The sequence below is a fragment of the Mercurialis annua genome, linkage group LG3 (genome assembly GCF_937616625.2).
Source record: "Mercurialis annua linkage group LG3, ddMerAnnu1.2, whole genome shotgun sequence".
Lineage (NCBI taxonomy): Eukaryota > Viridiplantae > Streptophyta > Magnoliopsida > Malpighiales > Euphorbiaceae > Mercurialis > Mercurialis annua.
Genome location: NC_065572.1, coordinates 3,412,860 through 3,428,183, shown reverse-complemented (window position 1 = coordinate 3,428,183; position 15,324 = coordinate 3,412,860). Strand labels below are relative to the sequence as shown.

Below are 15,324 nucleotides of genomic sequence, written 5' to 3'. Positions count from 1 at the left end.
GGTTTTCTTTTAAATTTTTTTGCCAACTCACTGGATTGACTAAACTGCCCCAACAAAGATGGCAAAACTACAATAAATGTTTATTTATATGGATATGATGGCCATTTTGCCCCTACCGCCGAGGTGAGGACACTGTTTTTTCTATCAAAAAAATCAGTTTCACACTAAAAATAACATATTTGATATTTCTATCCACTTCAAAAAAAAAAATCTACCATCATGTGAAAGTTTACAATTTAAGCAAGAAAGAAAAATTATTTATTAATATCGATCAATATATAGCTTAAATAGTATAAACGTTTAATAGCGTATGTAATTTTTTTTTACTACATGATCCGTGAGATTTCCTAAAAGGGTCTCAGCTATGAGATGACGCCTTTAAATTTTTCGCATTCAGACTAATCTTTAATCGAGTGGTATAGATCCCTTACGGAAGGCAGACTCTAATCCCAAATTTTAAATTGATGCATACGTGAATACATTTCAAACTTTACCGCACTTAAGCCGGCTTACCAACTCATTTGGACCTTGTGATTAAGGGTTCAATTCCTTCTGAAAGTCAATATGTGCATTGATCATTTTTTGTTCGACTTTATTTTAAATGAACATTTAAACTTACTATTTTGATAACAATCTCATAATCTAATTATGCAAATTAGAACATAATTTAGCTACATTAAATTAAAATTGGTAATTTATTTTTTATTTTAAATTATAGATATTTAATTCTTACCCAAATAATTAGATATTACTACCATCTTTCATCATAATATAATGTATATTAAAAAATGAAAAAGTGTCACTTATAATTTATTTTATTTAAATAAATAAATAAAATTAATAATAATATTTATCTTAATTATATAGGAATAGTGGATAAGATACATCCTAGTATTAAGTTACAAATTGGTGGGATGATAGTGACTTTTGAGTTAAATTGATGGAGGCCATGTAACCAAAAGTGACCGTTATAAAGGGTGGTTAAAACGGTCAGTTGAGGGTATTTTGGAGAAAAGACAATGTAAGTGGAAAAGGGTAGGGAGGTTGAAGCGATGTCGTTTTCGGTGATGGGGATAGGGTGAATCTGGAGAGGTATCTGAGACAGCTGTATGCCACCTGGAAGCCGCAAAGGAGTTAATAATATGAGAAGTGCGCCAGCTCATCACCGCCAATTCATGCTTACTGTGACCTCTGTTAGTCTTCCATAATATTCAATGAGTTGTCTTCTTTTCTTTAAAAGTTTAAGGCATTCATTCTTTATCATATTTTTAAAATAATAAAATAATTTAACCACTATATTTTTTCATATAAAAAGTCGATTGTAATGGATATATATACTCCCTCCGTCCCGTTTAAGAAGTCCCATATTCTATTTTGGGATGTCCCATTTAAAAAGTCCCATTACTATTTTTAAAATACTTTTTCATTAAATATCCCATTTCACCCTTATTTTAGTTATCTTAAAAGAGTTATATGGAAAATTCCACTATCATTAATAGGGGCAAAACATGAAAAAACATGAAAAGACAAGAATAATTAATGTTTTCTTAATCTGTGTGTAAAGTCAAATGGGACTTCTAAAGTGAGACGGAGGGAGTATTAATTATTTCTTGATCTAAAAAATTGATAAAACTAGTTGTTGGTTCTTTTGAAAACCGAACAATGAATGATTGAATTGTAGACATATCAAAAAGTGAATACTAATTTAAAATGTGTGAGTTTGACTTTAAGTCGAGCATGTGTCACGAGACGTTTTTTTATGGGCTTTTGATAATTTTAAGCCCATTTATAAAGTCTTATGTAAAAATCTGAAAATAGAATCGACGCTCATAGTGAATGAATTTTTACTTAATTATTTATTATTTATTTTTTAATATATTATTTACTTTTATGACATACCCTTTTATAAAAAAATTATACGGTTAAATAATTAGAATAATTTATCCATGTAGAAGGCAAGGCAACAAGGCAACATCTAGAAAACTTTTTCATTGAACTTTTTTTCACTAAATAAAAATAAATTATTTTTTGTCAAAGATAATTATATTGCTAGGCTTAATTGGGTACACTCAAATATCGAAGTACATCGTATATTAAAATTATAAAAATAAAAAATATATTAAAATTCTATAATCGATCTACGAAATAAAAACAAAATAATAATAATAGAAATTTAAAGATACAAAATTTACAAATGACTAATAAACACGATGGATTTGAATGTTGAGAATTTCATAGCACATTGTAACTTCATTATTTTTATTGACCGCTTGTTTAATTACTAATATTTCAAATGATGATATAATAACTTTAAACTTATCAAAAACTTTGAATTTAAAGTTTGAATAAACATTAAATTTTTTGGAACAATCTAATGATTTATACAAACAAACTGAAGTTTTAACAAAAACACTATAACCGGTCTATAAAGACCTATCAAATGAGGTATTAGAGAAATGTGAAAAAAGAGAAAATAATAAAAAGAGAGAAAAAATTGTATTAGATTTTCTAACACCTTATTAGATAAGTGCATGAAAAATTCATGGACCGGAATTAGATAAGAACTTCCCCTAAAAACATACAAAACTCCTGTAAAACAGGACAGTTTATACAATATAAACATAATTTTAACTAAAAAATTAGTTAAATCTAACCAAATCAAATGCTAATCTTTTTATAATTATTAAACATAATGAAATCAGATTTATAGATTTGGTCTAACTCTTCAATGTGATAGTATAAGTTAAAATTAGTAATCCAATGATTAATGATTCCATGATTAGAGGCTCTGTATAAAAAAGGGGGTAGGGTAAAGTCAAAAGATTGTAGCAACATGACTGGCTAGTTTACTCATAAAAACGCGTTTTCGAAATGAAACGGCAATCACGGGCACTGCAATGCTCAAGCTCTAGTTAACATACCTTTCTTTTAACTGACATTGTCGGAATATGGTTCTGCTCAATTTGTCCACATTACATCATTTATTTTGTTGTTTTTTTTTTCCTTTGTTTATTGTATTTTATGTTTTAAAATTCAGTTTAATTACTAGTACATCTGATCTAACTACCAGTAAAGCTAAAACTTAATTTTATTTTTGTTGAATGCTTTGTGATTTTGATTCTACATAATCAACTAACTGGTACCTCCATAACTAACAAACTAATAATTAAAATTCAAAAAAAAAATCGATTACTATTTTTAATAAAAAAATGGCTGAAAATCAAGAGTGATAATGCTCGGTTAGTGAATGGCTCTTAATATATTTCAGAGCTGAAAGAGTTGTTGTCTGATATAAAGATACCCCCTCTATCTCATTTAAAAAAGGCCAAATGTTGTAAAAAGGCCAAACCTTTCACAAAAGTTTCACAAAAGTCCTGACCTTTCAATTTTGTCGATTTTGGCCAAAAACTGATTATTTGGTTTCACAAAAATCCTGACCTTTTAATTTGGTCGATTTTGGCCAAAAATGAATTATTTGGTTTCACAAAAATCCTGACCTTTCAATATTTGACATGCCACATAGGCGCCACATAGGTGTCACATAGTGAAATTGAAATCAAATTGAGAGTTGGCCACAATTGAAACCAAATAATTTATTTTTGGCCAAAATCGACAAAATTGAAAGGTTAGGACTTTTGTGAAACTTTTATGAAAGGTTTGGCCTTTTTACAACATTTGGCCTTTAAAAAATGTCATTATTATTTTTCATACATATTAAAATATATATATATATATATATATATATATATATATATATATATATATATATATATATATATCTTATTTTACTCTTATTAATTGTGCTTTGAATCAATGAGTTGTAGCTCAAATGGTATAAGCGCTATGCAACAAACTGCTAGGTCGTGGGTTCGATTCCTCCCACAAGCACTCCCCCTTCTCCAATTATCAAAAAAAAAATTATGCTTTGAAATTGCACATGTCATTAATTATCTTGCAAAGTGTATTAAATTATTAATATAAAATAAGGCTTAAAGAAGGAAGTTTAAGCTAAAAAAATATAATAGAACTTCTTAAGTGGGACAAAAGAATGGAACTTTTTGAATGGGACGGAGAGAATACATTGTGAAAAGCTTCGAGCTAGTTTACTAGTTGCTGGTCATGAGACAAGCAAACAGTCTAAGAAGATGAATAATTATCGGTTTAAAATCATAAACAAATAGATTTTGTTTAATTTGTTTGTGTTATTAATCGGATATTTTTTGCTAATTGATTGGATTTTATAGAATAATGGCCGGGGATATAAACTTTTTACGTTTCGCTACTGTCATAAACGATGTCAGTTCTTTCCCCAATTGAAGGAATTTTAAATATTCAGTTAAATTACATTAGAATCAAAAAAGTTCAAAATAGTAAAAAAAAATGATTATTTTTACCCTAAATTTGACAAAATTAGTACAAAACTCCCCTCCTCACTCTCCCCAAGAAAAAGACACATTCTCCGATTTTGATGATGGTTTTTTTTTCCAAGTGGTTTTTGATGATAAAAAGTTTAATATGGTCCTATTTTTTAATATTCTAAATTAATGCCTAATCATTTGAAAAGCAATTTAATCTTTTTTATTTTAAAACTTTATATATCAAATTAATATTAATTAAAAATATACAAGACCATTTGTATTTTTTTTTTTAAAAATCAATTTTTTTAAAAATATTTTTGTCTCCTCCTCGCCTGCTCCTCGTCTAAGGAGCGATTTGCTCCTCGTTGGACATACACGCCGAACGGTAGAACAGACCCAACGGTGGGTCTCTTTTACAAGAACAAACCCAACGGTGAAGAACATACCCACTGTTGGGTCTGATCTTCTTCAACAGATTGGTCGAAAAAAATTCCGGCCAATCTGTTGAAGAAATGAAGGAAACACTTTAAAAAGAATTGAAAAAAATAGAAAAAGGTTTTAAAAGATACATTTAATTTTTTTTAAATTAGAATCTAATTATAATTAATTGGTATTTAAATGTAAGAGTTAATTATGATTTTTATAAATCTCACTCTCCAATGAAATGCCACATTAACATAAGGGGTTTTGAGCCAATTTCGCTAAATTCAAAGTAAAAGTGATCTGATTTTTCAGTTTTGAACTTTTTTTGATACTTTCTGTTAAGTTGAGAGAGTAAAGATCCTTTGTTCAATCAAATTAATATATTTATTTGCATTAAATTCAGTTAAAATTTTAATAAATTTAATTAATTTAACCGATCCTGTTACTGAAAAATTTCATTCAATTATAATTAAGAGCTTTTAAAATTCAATGAACTTAATTAATCATTTTTTTTATATATTTTTAATTATTGTTTGTATTGTTTCAATTTAATCAAATTAATGGATTACTTCTATGGGTTCAATTTTATATTTTCAAAAAATAAATTAATCTGATTGAAATTACTAATTTGACCATTTCGATTAAAAAATCAAAGTAATTTGATTAATTCAATTTTGGTTAAATCAATTAGATTTGACAGAATCAACCATTTGCTCACTCTCATGCAAGAACAATATCTGGAATTTTTCACAAAAAAGTGGATCAAGTTAGATAATTATTAATTTGTTGCACCAGTGACATGAGATAACGGTTGTATTGAATAATTCTTTTAGATACAATCTCTTTAATTCTACCAAATGCCATATCATATATAATACTTCTGCGTTCCTAAGCTGGGTATTCCTAAGCTCAGCAACAGTAAAACAGTCAGAGTCTCACCTCCAAGCTTAGGAGTGCAGTTGAGGTGAAAAAACTCGTGAGCTATTTGAATAGACTCAAAGAAATACTACTTAAACTTGACTTGATATATGTCGAGGCGAGCCTGAGCAACTCGATATAATTACCGAGTCGAGTTCAAACATCAAAAATACTCGACTCGACAAACTTGTGACCTTATCAGACTTTTGTTAATACAATTTTTTACCCTTTATAATTATATATATTTATAATAATTTTCCTATATTAATACTAAATTTAGACTTCAAATATTTATACAAATAACATATCGAGCCAAGTCAAGTCCGATTCTCAATTATTCTACTGAGCTCAATCTCTTACAATAAAACTCGATAAAATTGAGTTTCGAGCTTCGGAATTTCGAGTCAAGTTAAGTTCAATCTTCCCAGTGTTTCGAGTTTCGACTCAATTCGATTACACGCTGGACCAAGCTGATGAAAACAGTTTTCTGCGGTCTGTCCCACATACACACACAAACTAAATCGGAAAGACCATCTACATCATATATGCATATGATTACAATTCATATTTTCATACTTCATAGTTTAGTAAAAGAAAATCCCACCAATCAAAGTTCCTCCTTAATGTAAATGAGGCAGCCGATAAATATTTTACCTGATCCGCTTACCTTCTACCTCCAGCTTCGTCCGGCGAACACTCCGATCAAATATGTCTGCATCTAAAGCATAGTAGCATACTATAGAGTCAATAACAATCAATATCACTTAAACTTGGCAGCAAGCCACTTGCTGGGCCTTCTAAAAATTGTCTCTAAGTCATTTAGAGATTAACAACAGTGACAACAATAAGGAAATGTTTGAATCACAGCAAGTTTGACAGCAAGCTGACAGCTGAGTTCAATGTATTGTCACTGCCAAAAGTAATCTAATGTTGAGACCCGTTCAGGAAACCCCATGGACCCTGTACCAAAAAAAAAGAAGTAATCTAATGTTGTTCCATTCTAAAATGAAATAGACAGGACAATTAGCAACAGTTGAATGGTCCTAGCGACATATGAAGTGACAAACAAATGTTCAAAAACCTTGCTAGCTAGAGCGTTCAGTTTTGAAACCGAGCAATTATGAAAAGAAACTCGTACCAGCCTTCGCATACAGCTTAAAGAGGGGATCTTATTCAGAAGATGACAAACCCTAGCAGAAACAGACACCTGTGTGCACACACGTATACTATGTCGCACAAAAATTTGTCGAGTTCTACATTTCAACATCCCGTTTTCAATTATAGACACTTTTAAACATCCGTAACTCTATTTATAACATATTCTTAAAAAACTGTTATTTCGACGTTTCCTGTTTCAGTATTTTTAATTTCAGCATTCCTGCTGTTGAAACTCTATATTTACAACCTATTCTACCGTTTCGGCGTTTCTCATCAGCATTTCAGCTTTCGTGTTACATAGCAAGCACATATATCAAAACCATCTTGCCATAAGAAATTCTAGTAAAAGTAGGAGTTAACGAATCTGAACACGAACCACAAACCTAATACAAGAATACCAAATTCAGCAACAGAGAACTGTCAGCATTTATAACCAACTGACAGCGATAGAAAGTAATCAAAATGGCAAAGTGTCTGAAGCCAACAATATTATATTCCCCACTGAACTTTTGCTGAGGTTGTAACCGACATAGACAATGAATTCGCTGGACATGTCGCAATATATGGATATACCATGTTTATTAGGAAATTCCATAAGCCAAGAATTACTCTATGCTGCTTAGATGAAGACAGTAACTGACTTAAAGCATATTATTATCGAAGTTCCATAAATTTTTGTTCAGCATTGCTAAGATAAATAGTAAAGGAAAACGAGAACTCAGAATTTCATACCAAGATGCATCAACGGCGGAATATTAAGTTGCCAAAACAAATTACTCCCGTCTTTTGAAAGTTCGAGTACAGCATTATAGATTGAAATGATCATTGTATCTCTCGAACAAATTGCAAGCATCCTCTCCCCCAAATTTTTCTGCCCCTGCAAGAAGCAAAACTCGGGCACATGCAAATCAAAGACATCAATCCCGTCCAGTGGTAAAATCAGCAAGAAATAACGTTGGTATTGATTGAATTGATTGCATACTAAGCTAATAAAACATGTTACAGGCTGATCACAGTGGAGTTTTCAGCTCAAAACGCCAATGAGGCAAGATGCACAAAATGATGAATGTCGAGTGAGTAAACTCCAAGCACAAATACAAAAAAATAAAAATCAACTTAATGGTGATAGCAGACATTGATAGAAGAATTAACGAAAACAAATTTAGAAACAATATATTAAGTATATCTTGAGAGCATGAATGTGTACAAATTCATTAGCTCAAGTAACTCAACAAGGCAAAAAAAAAGAATGAAAAATTGTTTAATCAAACTAGGTGTAGTAAATCACATAATCAATAAAAATCACAACTCCTAAAATGTTCTGTTAGCACTCAAATAAAAAAAAGTTACTATTCAATCTTCCAAGCATACAAAATCAATGAAAAACCAAGATTTTGCGATTTGGAATCCAGAAATCTTTGCGAGAAAGACCATGGCAACACATTTGGATCTGAAAGAGCTTGGCTAGACCATAACTTCTCAGCTGTGAGGCATGTTTTGAACATAAAAACAGCATTTCCAACTGATGTGCCAAATAGCCAGTTATGAACATCCCAAAGAACTTCTACGGCTAGTCCATCAACCAATATCGTATGATTCCCTCGGAACTTCCATCGCAGCCGTTTCACTTGCATCACAGTCTTACAATCCACTCGAACCACGAGACACGGATCACCAATACCAGACGTGTCGCATTCAATCGAAAGATCGTGAATCTGACCGTTGTCACAAAACTGAGCCTTGGTGGTGAACACCTTCTTGCCAGTAACATGCTCTCTTTTCGAAACAAAAACAGCACCAGAAGTAATAGGCGCGGTGGCGTTAGTTTTCTTAAAAACTTCTTTTCTCATATCACCAAGAAGAAGAACCATCTGTCTATCAACAACAATACCAACATAAAATCCCTCCAACGGTTCAGGCCCAGATCCGAATTTAGCCGAAGAAAGGTCCCAAAAAACGTCGATTTTACAAGAATAAGTCTCAATTGCTATACTCTTGGACCCTTTTCTTTTCGAGAACAGCCAAGGTTTAATTTCAACTTTGCATAAACACTGATTAGTAGCAGAATCATCCATTCCGACACTTAAGCCTTGACCCATCAAATTTTTACTCCAACCTATAGTGATCAAGCAAGACCGACCCCGAATTCGACATTGATACATACAAGTAACCAAATTATGAGTACTTTTACTAGTATTTGAAGATGAAGAATCAGCTATTTGTACCCCATTTTCACCAAAGCACGAAGGAAAATCTCTCATCTTTACCACAACAAACTTCAATTTACTACTATATAACCCTCTCTCTGTATTTTCCTCAAACACCTGAGCTCAATTTTGCATCTAAATTCACAGAATAAAACAATAACTCAGAAATGGTTCATACAGCAAGAATTACAGCATAAACACACAAAAAAACAGAACTTTTACCTCAAATTTCATCTCAAAAATGGTTCAAAATCTGCAACTCAAGTGTAGATTTCACCTGGGTATGTTCTAATTTGATGCATTACTACAGAAAAATAAATACCAGCAGTCAAAAATAAAAGCTTTCAGAGAGAGAATCTAAATTGAAGACAAAATTGAGGAATGTAAGTTGTAAAGTAACTGTTAAAACAAGCAGACAAAAAGTAAACTGATTTCACTGTCTAAACTCAACAATAAATAAAAATTTCAATTTTTATAAATAACCATCAATGCAAAATTTAAAATAATTGCAAAATTGTCTAAATAAGCAATACCTCTCAAGAAAATGACAGGCTAAATAGGGAAGGAAGCCACAAAAAGGTATAAACTTTGAAGGAAATAGCAACTGGGTATTGCTGTAAAGGCTGAGGTTTGAAGACTACTCAACACTGATAAAAGTAAAAAATGGCATAACGGTGTTTCTCTCTCTAGATTCTCTCTCTAAAACATGAGTATTTTTTTGAATAAAAACTGACATGTAATCACATGTAAATAGAATTGAAGAAGAGACCAAATGTTGTACAAATGAAAGAAAAAATAAAGAAAAGAAACTGACTTTCAAACTTCCCTTGGTTCATGGAACAGAATTATTAAGGTGTGTTTTTTTTATATTCAAAATAATTAGTATAATTATGTCATAATTCATTTTTTTCTTTAGAATGTGGGATTTCTAAATTAAAATAAAAAATACTTTAAAAAAAGAGGTTGGTGATTGTTGTGGGTCAATTTAAACGAGTTAATGCAAAGCACGATATGATATTTGCTTCTAATTTTATTTTGGATGAATGTATTGCTTCTAATTACACAAACAATAGTATCTTTTGGTTATGATAGTAACCTACATGGGTTACATGTTATTATTGTAATTAGGATGTACAATATTCGTGTAACCGATTGAATTAAATAACAAAATTAATTTGATTTAATTTAAATATAGCTAACCAGTGACGGAGCTAGAATTTTAACATAAAAAGGGCCAAATTGCAATATGAGGTATATGAAATAGGCAATTTTTAGGGGAGTTAAATTGTAGAATATTTAAAATTTTGGTGCTAATTTCAACAATTTTAAAAATTTATAGGGGGCAATGACAATCCCATACCTACCCCCTCTCGTCTATATAGCTAATAATTTTTAATATTTTAATTAATTCGATTTGGTTGAAATTTTAGTCTAATTTTTTTATTAATTAAATTGGACGAATTGTATATATATATATATATATATATATATATATGTGTGTGTGTGTGTGTGTAATTGTTTTTTAATAAAGTATTTTTCAATAATTTTTATTGGACTGGTATTTATTTATTTTCTAAATTAATAATATTAAATATCAATAATATTATAAAATTTGGTTATTAGATTAATTTAAATAACCGACTAAATAAAATAATCATTTTCATTCGCTAACAATTTAGTTTGTATATTTAATAAATAAAAATTTGGCAACGGTTAATTCGGTTCGATTCGAACCGACCAATGAATATCCCTACTTGACTTAGTTATAATGCTTAGGCTTTCAATTTTAGAACCCAGCCTAGCTGGCAATAGGAATTTGATAAAAGCAAAATAGATTTGCATAATAATGGTAGTTGAGTGTTGATATTAATGATTTATGTCGTTGATGATACCATGAAATAAACATAACCTTCATTTATTTCCTATGGGCAGGGGCAGAATCAAAGGGTAGGGGCCGCTTTTCTGACGTCTTTTTTAAATATTATTTTGATAACCAATTTTTTTTTAATTAATCTCTTTTTCTTTTGCATACCTTTAAAAAAAATAGTTTCCCCATTACCTAAAAAAGTTACTTTCAGTATATGAAATTATACTTATAGTATAAAAAACGAGAATATTATACTTAGAATTTTTTACTATGCTGTAATTTTTGTTTTTACTCATTTTAAATTCATTAAATAATAAATACATTTTTGTATTTATCATGTGATCAAAACTCATCAAATGCAACAAAAGATATTGTGTGATATGCTATGACGAAATTATACTTTCCTTTCCGTCCAAACTAATTAATACTCCCTCCGTCCCACAAAGATAGGCCACTTTTTTATTTTAAGCGTTCCAAATTATAGGTCACCTTTTATTTTTGGTTAATAATTTTAAATCTAAAAGTCTTAATTACCCCTAATAAATATACATTATTATCTTTAACTTAACTAATTGCTCCATGTTCCAATATGGAATAAACGTCATTTTTTAATACCAATGTAAAATACACCAATACAAAAATTAGTCATAAATACATTATTTATTTATTTAAAAAAATATTAAAGGCTAAAAATGAAAAAGTACACAAATAAACTAATTTTAACTAATCTAACTATTTTTTTCTTAATTCTCGTGTTTGTCCAAACGGCCTATCTTTGTAGGACGGAGGGAGTATATGATTATATAATCCATCTATGATTTTCTAACTATTTGAGTTTAATTTTTTTGCCGTTATGATATTACTACAAACATTGCCTTCTATTTTTAAAATTTTAGATGATAGTCCGAAAATAAATTTGTTTAAGCTTAGCCTTGATTTATATGGCGTTCTAAGTTCTAACTACATTTAAGCGTTTTTCTTATTTTCTTATAAAAAAAACTATATCTTTCTTTTATTAATTACTTGATATCATATTACTTAATTTTCAAGCATAGACTCATTTTGATTTGAATCAAATAAAAGTATATATCCATTAAATTTTTTCTTATTACTAGAATTTTATACAGTTATACATACAGAAGTTAAATTTGAAATATCTAATTAAATTTTAATGATTTTATTATCAGTGATTCAGTTCAACTAAACAGTAAATGGTAGATGAGAACTTCTATTTTGAGAAGATATCAAATAGGCATTAGTGCTAATAATTAAATTCTAAATTAGGATAAAGACTTCACATGCACATGTCCGGGGTCGGTTTTATGCGTTACAGCCCATTTTAGCTATTTTATTGGGCTTTTCTCAAGCCCACTTCTTTAGTGCCTAATTTTTTATAGTACTTCTTTTTAAATTTATTATTGCATTTGTATGATTGGATAAATTGCTTTTAATTTTTTTAATGTTTTTTTATTATTATTTGAAAATATAAATATATTAAATGAATAATTTCCCAGCATTGGTCGTCTTGTATATACATATATAGATAGATAATTTGTCCTTGTGTATATAAGTTCTCCTATACATATAACTTTGTTTTTTTTTTGTGTTTTTTATTTATTTATCTACAATATAACATTTTTATTGTAGATTTGCAATAGTAGTTTCAACTAGAAAAGCAAAAGGCACACAAGAACAAAATCCAAACAATGATGACAATAGTGATTTATAAGCTTTTTCTTTCTTTTGTTATTTATTTGCATTTAGTAGTGATTTGTACCTTATCTTGTTAGTAGCTTGACATTTATCTTCTCTCATTTGTAAATTTACATTTAATTAAGAACAATGACAATAATGATCTCAAAGATAAAGTTGGTGTACCAAAAATTGCAATATAAAATGGACAAGTCAAATTTGAGATGGTAAGCTAATTTTTTAGGCAATTCATAAATTGAAAAAAAAATGCAATGCTAAACACAAAGATATATATATATATATAAAATTTTTCTCAAAAAAAAAAAGATATATATATATATAAAAAATCACAGAGTGCTTAGCTTAATTAGTCCCTCAATTATTGAAACATACACCTAACAAACTATAAACCAAAATCAATTTACATAAACATATCATTAAATCATCATCAATAACATTCAAATCAAATTCAGAAAGATAAAAAAACAAGTGCTAAATGTGTGACGAAAAATGAACATGCTAAGCAAATTTATTTATTTTTTGCAAATTATTTTATAAAAAAATTAAAAGTAGTATATATATATTATACCGAGATGTGTAAATAAATAATATATATATAAATTATATATGTGAAATGTTTAATAATTTGAAATAGATAAAGAAAAGGAGATAATTGATGCAAGACAATACGAAGAAAGGGAAGTAGCTTTGTGAACATCTTATCCATCTTTTGAATGGCAATGCTGCTTTTGGTACCTTTCCATGATATCTTCTAATCCTTCTGCACAAATTTGCAATGATTAACATTTTCATGGGTACTTATTAGCTTTTGACCTCCAAGCATAATTTTTACTTTTTGACTTTGAGGGATAAAAAAGGTGAAATTGAATAAACCAGCATATCTTATTTATATGTTTTCGACTTTAAGGTTTATTCTCAACAGAGGACGGACCTAGAAAGAGCTTATGCTGGGCAGTTGACCATTTTTTATTATTTTAAATCTTTTAAAAAATATATTTATATACGTTAGTAGTATAGTTTTTCGACCTTAAAATTTATAGCACTCGCCATCTTAAAGTTTTTAAATTATCTATTTTATAAATTTGCGATATAATCTTATAAAAAAATTATGGGTCCGCCACTGATTCCCAATGCTTAATATATAGTATAATTTTTGTATTTTGTTTTAGAAGAAGTAATTATATTTAATTAATTGTAGCATTTTAATAATTATATGGGATCCTGGGATGTTGGAGTTTTTAGCTCTCAAGTCGGCTATGGGCACTGTCTAATGGTTGGCATAATGTGGTATTTGAAGGGGATGCGTCTAATGTCACTCAGGCTGTGAATCATCGACTCTGCAATAAATCTCAGTCATGTGGCATTACTCAGGATATTTTGCATCTCAAAATAAGTTTTCAGACATCACGGTTTAATCTAATTTCACGTAGATTTAATACTAAGGCTCATAATTTAACACATGCTTGTAAGGCTTTATGTGCTATTTTGCTAACTTCTTGAGTCTTTTAGTTTGTACTAGTTTCGCATTATGTGCTATGCACGTGTCTCGTAACGTAACTCGTCAATGAACATATTAATAAATTTATTATAATTATATCAGTTTTTTATTTATGATTAATATTAAATTAGATAAAAAAAATTTCTAAAAGTAAATATAATATATTCGGTTATCAAATTTTTTTCCATACTGAAAATTTATTTTTCTTTTGGTTTTATAAAAATCATAATTAAATAATTAACTTAATTTTATTAATAATATTTTTAAAAATAATAAGATAGAAATTTAAATAATAATATATTTACCAAATACAGTATTTTAATTTTGTAGTTCAATCAAACTAAAAGATAGATATCCCTACTAATTTGGAGACAATTTAGTTATTTTTTACATACTAAAAACTGAATTGGAGATAAATTAGCTACCTATTCTAATTAGGACTTTAATTACAATAGTGATTAATTAAATAACTATTAGTTAATGACTATAAAACCTTTATTTAGTAGTAAACTGAAAAGGATTATTCAGTAAATTTGCCTGTCCCCCCCCCCATCCGTGCTTTTATATATAGTATAGATTAGCAGATCTATATATTATATAATTGAGAGGACCAACGGAGCCCTCTCATTCATTCTCAACAAATAGAGCAATTATGTTAGTTCCCACCTTTTTTAAACAACTTAATTTTATTTTATTAATTTTAATGATTTAACAAATAGAGCAATTATGTTAGTTCCCGCCTTTTTTAAACAACTTAATTTTATTTTATTAATTTTAATGATTTTTAAGGTAATATTTATCTTCAAGGCTAATACTTCTATAAATCTTATCCTCTTTAATTTAAGATTATTACTTTTTGCAGTATTTGTTTTCTAATAAACTACTTAATCATTACGGAGCCCTCTCATTCATTCTCAACAAATAGAGCAATTATGTTAGTTCCCACCTTTTTTAAACAACTTAATTTTATTTTATTAATTTTAATGATTTAACAAATAGAGCAATTATGTTAGTTCCCACCTTTTTTAAACAACTTAATTTTATTTTATTAATTTTAATGATTTTTAAGGTAATATTTATCTTCAAGGCTAATACTTCTATAAATCTTATCCTCTTTAATTTAAGATTATTACTTTTTGCAGTATTTGTTTTCTAATAAACTACTTAATCATTACGGAGCCC

The 15,324-nt window shown here is 28.9% G+C and overlaps 1 protein-coding gene across 4 annotated transcripts; it reads right to left on the bottom strand.

Moving 5' to 3' along the window:
• Positions 1-5,941: 5,941 nt before the first annotated feature.
• LOC126675119 (uncharacterized) lies at positions 5,942-9,878 on the bottom strand. 4 transcript variants are annotated; one of them, XR_008790422.1, is made up of 5 exons: positions 9,598-9,878; positions 9,287-9,368; positions 7,590-9,199; positions 6,354-6,417; positions 5,942-6,193 (listed from the first exon to the last, which is right to left on the bottom strand). XR_008790422.1 is itself a non-coding variant. In XM_056105226.1 (3 exons), exon 3 carries the CDS (start codon positions 9,116-9,118, stop codon positions 8,207-8,209), a length of 912 nt encoding a protein of 303 aa, XP_055961201.1. In that variant the 5' UTR covers positions 9,119-9,199; positions 9,287-9,368; positions 9,598-9,878; the 3' UTR covers positions 5,942-8,206. The 4 variants fall into 4 exon arrangements, 1 of the variants encoding a protein (XP_055961201.1); XR_008790420.1 differs by having other exon boundaries at positions 6,354-9,199; XR_008790421.1 differs by having other exon boundaries at positions 5,942-6,417.
• Positions 9,879-15,324: the final 5,446 nt, after the last annotated feature.